This window comes from Cibotium barometz, chromosome 39 (assembly GCF_041138505.1).
Source record: "Cibotium barometz isolate CiBa-2024 chromosome 39, ASM4113850v1, whole genome shotgun sequence".
NCBI classification, from domain to species: domain Eukaryota; kingdom Viridiplantae; phylum Streptophyta; class Polypodiopsida; order Cyatheales; family Cibotiaceae; genus Cibotium; species Cibotium barometz.
Window position 1 is genome coordinate 39,586,616 of NC_141084.1, and position 9,765 is coordinate 39,596,380.

General features: G+C 40.8%; 1 protein-coding gene across 1 annotated transcript; it reads right to left on the reverse strand.

Annotated features, from left to right (window-relative positions):
* Positions 1-1,510: 1,510 nt before the first annotated feature.
* Positions 1,511-4,421, reverse strand: LOC147616083 (pentatricopeptide repeat-containing protein At3g09040, mitochondrial-like). Its single transcript, XM_086778716.1, has one exon. It carries the CDS (start codon positions 4,162-4,164, stop codon positions 2,116-2,118), a length of 2,049 nt encoding a protein of 682 aa, XP_086634842.1. The 5' UTR covers positions 4,165-4,421; the 3' UTR covers positions 1,511-2,115.
* Positions 4,422-9,765: the final 5,344 nt, after the last annotated feature.

Here is a 9,765-nt window from a genome sequence, read left to right on the forward strand (position 1 = left end):
GTTAAGATATTAAGCTCAACTAGTGTTATACCTGGGTGATAGCTTTCGCACTTATGCCACTGGCATAGTTGGTGAGATTATGGTTGATATGCAGCTAGTGAACGACAAGTTGTGTGACAACCACTTTGGAGCACTAGAGTTATTGCATAGTTATAACGCCTTCTCATGTAGTCGGGTTCATATTATAGACCAACCATTGTATGTTATAGTAAGAGAGTACTTTCCTTATAGTATGTACTCTTATCTCTTTATGTGAATGGTTATAGAGAAGAGATAAAGATAGAAGAAAATTCAACCATCCATCTCTCGTGTCTTAATTCTCTTATGTGTGTGTGTGTGTGTATTTGTTTGCAAGGAACTCAAGCTTTCCCTCTCCCCCACATTCTCTTTAATAGATAACCTCCCATTCCCGTAACATGTCCAAAAGTCCATAAATCTAATAAAATACTAATAAATGCCTATAAATAGATAAGAAGTATGTTGCATACCTACTGCTAACCATGGGGTTAGTTGATATAATCTTGGGTTAGAGAGCCCAAACGATAAGAAAAGCGAGCTGATTATCGCAGCCTAAGTAAACACCTAAAGTTAATAGTTCCATGAGTGACGACTTTCTGCTTTTATGGGAGAATTACTACATACGTGGAATGAGTGAATCTTTTATGCATGTTATTGTCTTGAGGACAAGGTTGTTTGTACTTAGACCAATGGATTGATCCACTCATGGATTTATACATGTTATTGTCTTGAGGACAAGGTTGATATGCACCTAGACCAAGGGATTGGTCCACTCATGGATTTGTCCATCCTAGAGATAGATAGCTTGCCAAGGGCCTTGGCAAGGCAAACCTTGGTAATGTGACACACCCAGGTTGACAGGCATGGATCTGTGATGGACAAGCACCTTAGCCCTATGCTCAAGGGTGATCCTATCGGTGGCATCTATGGTTAGGCGGTAAGCCAGAGCCAGCAAACTTTTTGACTACTAGCTTGTGTGTCATGTTTGGGAGATCTTTACACATGTTTTCACGCCTGTGAACAGGTGGTAAGTATGATTTCTACACTTAAGTGTATTTTAAAAGCCTTTGTTATGTTATAACATGACTTGCAGGTACAGATAAGTGGGCGGACACTTCATTAAAGAGGCCTTGCCTATTAATAAAGCAGCCGGCCAAGGCAACGAAGGGCATCCCGTTTCATTAATGAATGGCCTTGTGTGTGATGTGGACCTTGTGTGTGATATGGGCACCCACCACTCATTTAGCAAGTATGGCCAAGTGTGGGGTTGGCCCAACACTTGGCACCTGTTTGGTGAATGGCCAACACCCACACCTTTGGCGCCTCCTCTCTCTCTCTCTCTCTCTCTCTCTCTCTCTCTCATGCTAGGAACTCCATAGAGCACACCTGCAGCCTATACCAAACAGCTCCAAACCAGGCATGTAAGAATCCACAAAAAAAAAAAAAGAACCCTAAATTTCTTTTGATGCATAGATATGGATGCTGGAATTAATTTTGTCCTCCTCAAATGTTGAATTTTCGTTCCACTTAAAATTGGACACACATAGTAGAGACTACTTCAATCTAAACCCTCTTCCATCTAGATTTGGTGTGTGTAAATGTAATATGTAAATGCAATACTTTGGCAGTCCCAAACGGTAATGACAGGTTTCATTTTTCCAAACCCTGTTCCTATTCCTTAGGTTTTGTATTGCTGTGTGATTTTAACTGCAAAGCATGGCTACTGCACTGCACCAACATCACCAATAGTCTCCTTAATCACACTTTCCTTCTTGGAAACAATGAATGCCGTTAGCATCACTGGATTGAAACGATTTCTCCTATATCCTTGATATAAATGCCGTTCTGGAACTACAAACCCACATATTTTTGACAAGATGTATGGGGTATTCTCTTGGGCATATAATTGTGGCACATGTCTCACTATGCCCACATCTTGCAGCATCAGGTATATCGTACAACACCCAATGCAAGCCGAGGGCATAGCCTCGCTCCTGCATTATTAAGGAGATCTCCTCTAGCTTTGCACAAACAATTTTTCTTTGGGGATGCTTTTTTAACTCCACAACCAAAAACGAATGCACAATCCCAGTCCACTTAACATTCTACCGACTTCTTCCATGCTTGTCTTTTCATTCTCATTGCCTCCACCTTCTTTGCATCCTCATGCATGCCAGCATCTGCATAGATGTTACACATGCAAACATAAGCTGCAGCTTCCTTTTCATCCAATAGCACGGCCTGTTCAAAGGCCTGTCTTCCAAGCTCCACATTGCCCCACTTCCGACAAGCACCCAACATGGTAAGCCACATCACAATATCAGGACGGGACAATGTTTTCTTTATCATTGCTACAGCTCTATCTAATTGGCCTGCACGGCCAAGAAGATCCACCATGCAAGTGTGATGCTCAAGAGTTGGAGTAATGTTGTATTCTTCGCTCATGGCCTCAAAGTATGTTTGGCCCTTATCTACCAAACCTTCATGACTGCAAGCATTAAGAACACTAATGAATGTGACTGGATTTGGCTTGATGCCTTCTCCTCTCATTCTATCAAAGATGCAGAGAACATTTGCAATTTCTCCAAGTTGGGAATATCCTGTAATCAATGCATTCCATGAGATTACATCACGAAGACAAAGCTTGTCAAACACTTCCTGTGCCTTTGCAAGCATGCCACATTTAGCATACATATCAACCAGTGCATTGCCAACAATTTGGTTTGTATTAAACAACCCTTTTTGTTCAATGTCGGCATGTATTTCTCTGCCTTTCTCTGTGGCTCCAATGTTGCCACAGGCTTTCAAGCTGCAAGCGAGCGTAACAGCATCGGGACAGACACCCTCACGCTGCATTTGTTCAAAGCAGTTAAGTGCTTCCTCGCCACACTTGTGTTGTGCATATCCTGAGATCAACACGTTCCATGAGTCTACATCACGAATTGGAAGCTTGTCAAACACTTCCTTTGCTTTTGCTAGCATGCCACATTTGGCATACATGTCGACCAAGGCAGCACCAAGAACAACATTTCTTTCCAACAACCCTTTTCTGGCAATCTCAGCATGTATTTCTCTGCCCTTGTCTGTGGCTCCAATGCTGCCACAGGCTTTCAAGCTGCAAACAAACGTGACAACATCTGGACTGACACCCTGAAGTTGCATCTGTTCAAAACAGTTTAGTGCATCTTCGCCATGCTCCTGTTGCGCATATCCGGCAATCAGCGCAGTCCACGAGACTATATCACGAATGGGAAGCATGTCAAACACTTCCTGTGCTTTTGCAAGTGAGCCACATTTGGCGTACATGTCAACCAGCGCATTGCCAACGATTTGGTTTGTTTTCAACAACCCTTTTCTTGCAATCTCATCATGTATTTCTCTGCCCTTGTCTGCCGCTCCAATGCTGCCACAGGCTTTCAAGATGGAAGCAAACGTTGCAGCATTTGGAGATATACCCTGGCGTTGCATCAGTTCAAAATATTTCAGTGCTTCCTTGCCACGCTCGTGTTGCGCATAACCTGCAATTAATGCAGTCCATGAGACTATGTCATGAGCTGGAAGTTTGTCGAACACTTCCTGCGCATTTGCTAGCATGCCACATTTGGCATACATATCAACTAAGGCAGTGCCAACAATAAGATTGCTTTCCAACAAGCCCTTGCTCACAACCTGACCATGTATTTTGCGGCCTCTCTCCAGATCTTTCAGCTTAGTGCAAGCCTTCAATAAGGCAACAAAAGCATATTCATTCAGATGTAAAGAATCCTCCTGCATTGTCTGGTACAAGGTGAGAGCATGCCTTGACTCCCCACATTTGATGTAACCAATGATCAGAGAATTCCAGGAACACTCACTCCTGGACACCAACCTGTCAAAAACCTTCTGAGCGTTGCACATGCTTCCACATTCAACCAGCACGGAGACGAGGTAGTTCCCCAGTGATGTATGAGCCTCCAGCCCACTTTTGCAAATGTAGGCATGCAAGCGGAGGGCTAGGTTTATATCTTTTGTGCACTTGCGCACGATGTCTGCAAGGCTCTCAATGGAAGGCTGGGGTAGCATCCCTGCTTCCGGAGAAGAGAATGCATCCTCTAACCTAAGCGTCGCCAGAACACCATCATCACCACCGCAGCACTCTTCATCCATTCTCTGGTGACCATGCCGTAGATCCACAACCCTCAGCCTCAATCAAAGCATAAACACTTACCCTGCTCTTTCGGTCGTCCCAGGACCAGGCAAAGTCATCCTTCCAGAGACGCTCGATACTTGCTGTTGAGCTACCTGCTGAGCGAGAAAAGAAAACAAGCATGTATGTGATGTTCTTTTTTGTTTTTGTTTTTCAAGCGGGGTCAGAGATGAGTATGCTTGTCTCTGAGACTCAAGCAGAGAAACGCTTTTGTCATTAGCTTCGTCGTCTCGTGTGATGTAGGTATGTATAAACATATATATGCATACATAGCTATATATATTTACGTACAAACACACATGTATGTATGTACGTCTCTCTCTCTCTCTCTCTCTCTCTCTCTATATATATATATATATATATATATATATATATATATGTATGTATGTATGTATGTATGTATGTATATGAGTCTCTTAGACAATAATTGATTTAAAGGCAAAAGGAGAGAGAAAAGTCTCTCATTTTTTATTGTGGTTTACAAGCGTCTCTCTCTCTCTCTCTCTCTCTCTCTCACACACACACACACCATATTTTGATATCTTTTTTTCTCTCGCTTTCCTCCCCCCTCCCCCCCCCCCTCAGTTGTTGGGACTAGAAGTACAGAGATGTGCCATGCTCTTTGGACTATGATAGGGAGCCCAAACTAGTCCCCAAAGGGAAGTAAGTTTATAGCTTTACAAAAAGCTTCAAACTTCTTTTGTGGGAGAGCCTTCGTGTGAATAAATATGCCAAGTTGTTCTATGTTGGCACATAAGCCAAAAAGCTGATTTTCCCTGCATAGCATCTCTCCCTAACATAATGATAGTGCACCTCAATGTGCTTTGTGCGAGCATAAAAAATTGGATTCCTCGCAACTTCATGTTATGGCTCACCCAAACCCTTGTCGAAACACATCTAACGAGAAGATTATGTGGCAAACCACAACCGTCGTGGTGGGGGATCTTTCCGATAGCCGGGCTTGTAACCCTTGAGGTCTCCAAGATCCACCACTCCTTGAGTAGAAATTCCACCGTGTCTCCCATGAGCATTGTCACACCGCCATGTTGCACTAGGTATACTCGTCCCTCCTCTCACCTCACTTCACTCACATACACTCACTAGTATAGATTAGAGAGAGATTCGCAAGAGGATTAGCAAGACCAAGACTCTATTACATAATGGGAGAGTTTTTTATATTATGAGAGATTTTCACTTCATGGCCATAAGTGTACACACTCGCTTAAACTGTGGTCGGCTAGGAACTTTATGCTCATAAGAGGCCTAATGCTATTACAAATGACTACTCTCATAATATATCCATGAAGTACATCACTTGAGACTTCATCCCAACTTGCTACCACACACTCTTGAAGCGGAAATCACCATAAGTATTCCGTCGGACCATTACAAGCGCTCGTCCAAGTTGTAGATTTGGACACCATTGCTTCATGTGTTAAATGTATGACCTTTTGGTGTATCTACCTTGACTCCTTGATGTAAGATAATGGCAGTAGCTTTTGTTAACCTTAGAAATGAATTAACACTACTAGCGCTTTGATGACTATCAGGTGAAGATGGTAGTGGCTTAGGGCTCACTAATATCCAAATTAGTAATAAAGTGCTTAAGCCACACACTCAACTGTAACTATAAACACTGCCCGGTACTCAGCTTCATAGCTAGAAGTGGCCACATCGGGTTGCTTCCTGCTAGCGATGATATACATGAATCACCAATATGAAAGAAAAAACCACTCGTCGACACTCGTGTGTCATAACATCCATCCTAGTTTGAGTCTATAAATGCATGCACCTATGATTTACCCCCCTTGGGATAAAATAACCCAAAGTGCTTAGTTTCCTTTAGGTAATGAAACACCCGTTTGACAGACTTCCACCAATTCTTTATGCTTGGGCTATGCATAGATTTGCTCAATATTGAGACCACATATTGAATGTCAAGCCTGGCATTATACAGAAAGATAAAGCATCCCAACAGCTTCTTGATATAAGCCCGCATCAAAAGAGTCACTTGCATCTTTAAGACTTAGTTGTCAACCTGGCTCCATAGGTCTAGCCATAGGTTTATAGTCTTCAAGATTGAACCTCTTAAACAATGTATCTATGTATTTCCTGTGTAGCAGCATAACAATGTCATCATTACACTACCAAAACTCAATGCCCTAAAAGACTTCTCTAAATCAGTTTTATAAAAGCTGAAGTATGATTATCATTAGGGCTTGTGAGCACCATGTCATCAACATATAACATGATGACTAATAAAACATCCTTAGTCTCCTTAATATAAAGGGTACTATCAATTGGGTTGTTGTGAAAACCCAGTATGCAAGTATTTTTTCATACCATGCTCTGCTTAAGACCATATAAAGCTTTCTTCAATCTGCATACTTTTGATTCTTGACTTTTTGAACAAAACCACAACACTGAGATACATAGACCTCCTCATGCAAACAAGAAAGAAGCTTTGATATTCAATTGACATACATGCCAAACTTTATGTGCTACAAATGCAATGATAGTCCACATGGTAGTCATACGACATGTGGGTGCAAAGGTTTCACCATAGTCAATGCCTTTCGCTTGTGCATAACCCTTTGCAACAAGCCTAGCTTTGGATCGCTCAACATTGCCATCCGCTTTACGTTTCAGCTTGTAAACTCATTTTGTATCAATGGCCTTCTTGAGGTAAGTCTACCAAATCTTATTCATTTCTGAGTATCGAATCATATGTAGATTGCATAGCACTCATCCAATTTTCAGATTCCTTTGCTTCATCAAAGGACACAGGCTCCTCTTCATCACATAAACTAACAATAATAGCATAACCTTTGCATCAACAATAATGGATGCATGATGAAAGCCTAACCTTTGTATGTGTTCTTCTAGGCAAAGGAGTGGCTAATTTGCTGTCACATAGTGTTTGGATTAGCCATTTTGGCATAATTTTAAACTCCTCAATTTCCCTTCTTTCCTTATCAGCTGCATCATCCACATTTGTCTCATCAATAGGCTGACTTGTGGACTAAAAAATGTGCTAATTTGTAATCTGTGTGGGCTGATTTTCAGCATTTCTTTGATTACCCAAATGCTCTACATCAATGTGTCATGCATTGAACAATGGGAGGAGAGTGTCAAATATGTCCTACGAACATACATTTTTGTTGGTTTTTTTTTACATGAAAGTAAGGGATGAATTACGTCTTTCACAAAATACAACATCTCTACTCACAAGAATCTTCTTTTGGTAGCAAGATGATAGAGACCATAATCCTTACTTTATGAGCTGTATCCCACAAAAATACATTTAACAGCCTTATCATCAAGCTGATGGGAAGTTTCTCAAGTAGAAGTGCGTATGCAAGCAACCCAAAATGCGTAAGGAAGCCACATAGGGATTTCTACCATTCCAAGCTTCAAAAGGTGTAATTTTATGAAATGCCTTTGTAGAACACTAGTTTAAAATATATGTTGCATACATGACTGCTTCTAGCAAGAAACCATGAGGTAACTTCTAACTTTTGACCATATAATGTGCCATCTCCATGAGAGACCTGATTTTACATTTAGATACACCATTTTGCTAAGGTGTATAGGGCACAATACATTGGTGTTTTATCCCATGATTAGCCATGTATGCATGAAACTCCTTAGACATATACTCCCCTCCTCGATTAGTATGCAGGGTACCAATCTTACATGTAGAAGTATTTTGAACCATAGCAGCAAAATGCCTAAAACATATAAAAACCTTTGATTTTTGTTTCAATGGATAGTCTAGAATAATGTGCAAAGTGCCTAAAACATATAAAAACCTTTGATTTCTGTTTCAATGGATAGTCTAGAATAATCATCAATGAATGGATAGTCTAGAATAATCATCAATGTGCAAAGTGCCTAAAACATATAAAAACCTTTGATTTCTGTTTCAATGGATAGTCTAGAATAATCATCAATGAATGGATAGTCTAGAATAATCATCAATGAATGTGACAAAATAGAGGTAGCCTCCCCAATAGATAGTGTCCTCACATAGGACCACATACATCAATGTGCAATAGTTGCGATTTCTAGAAAACTCTAACTGAAGCATCTTTGGGAAATGATGCTCACTACATATTTCCAAGAATACAACTCCCACAATGTATGTTTGATAGGGGCTTTAAGATGTGACAGCTCAGATCCCATGTCATGTTTGATAGGGGCTTTAAGATGTGACAGCTCAGATACCATGTCATGTTTATGCAAACGCAACAAACTGCCAAAGTTCAAGTGACCAAAGCGTGCATGCAATGGGTGCTTATAGCATCACCCATTGCCTTTGTGGAAGAAACTGTACATATAGCATGCCTTTGTCTTTCATATGCATCTAGCCTGTAAAGGCCATATGCGACAAAGTACCAGAAGCAACAATTGTCTTGCCATCACTGTGATCATGAACGATACATCTGTCATTCTCAAGGTGAACCACTAAGCCAGCCTTAGCAATGGCAAAGATAGATAACAAGTTCCCTGGTACATATAATACATCTGAAAGTACATCATGGACACGAACATGGATAGTATCACATCCACTTACATATGGCACATCTTAACCAAAGGGTTGCCCAATCCCAAGGTTGACATAGACATAGACATAGAAATCAACATAAGACATGACATAAAACATCATCTCAAACATCATTACATCTAGAAAAGGTGTCCTTGTGGAGCATCCTCATGAGCTGCTTCCATTATCAAATTGCTTTGTTGCTTCTCCTTTGACCCAATAATTCTTCTCAAGGTGGCCTACCTTGCCACATGCATCACATACAATCTTGGGCTTGTTTTGATGATGACATGCCCTATCCTTTCACAATGGTTATGTTTGACATTAGATTTGTTAAAGAATGTAGTTTCCCTACTGCTTGTTGAGCTTTGTTGTGTACCTTTTAGTTTCTTATCTTCTTCAAACAAAGAGGATTCAACACTTTCAAGAGTAAGCTTTGGAATATTAGTAAGAGTTGTTACCACTGAAGAAAACTCTTGAGGCATGCTTTTGATTAAGACCACAATTACATCTTTCTCATCCATGGGTGCCTTGATACCTACAAGTTGCATCATAATACTCATCATCTTAGCTACATCTTCCTCATCCATGGGTGCCTTGATACCTACAAGTTGCATCATAATACTCATCATCTTAGCTACATCTTCCTCATCCATGGGTGCCTTGATACCTACAAGTTGCATCATAATACTCATCATCTTACCTACATGCTCCATAAATGAGTCTTTGAACTTCATATCAAGCCCATAGAACTGTGTTTTTAGATTTATTTTTGATTTTTCTGCCCTAGCTCCACGACTTTCTCTAACTTATCCCCCTTAGGCTTCTTTGGCATGCTCTTTGTTGTGCTGATGTGGTGAATGATATTATCACCAAGGCTTAACTTGATGATGGCCGTAGCTTTTCTATCTTTATTTATCCATGCTTTAACTTCATCATCACTCCCTTCCTTAAGCTCATCTCCATTGACTACCCCTCAAATCTCCATTGACTACCCCTCAAATCTCCATTTTGC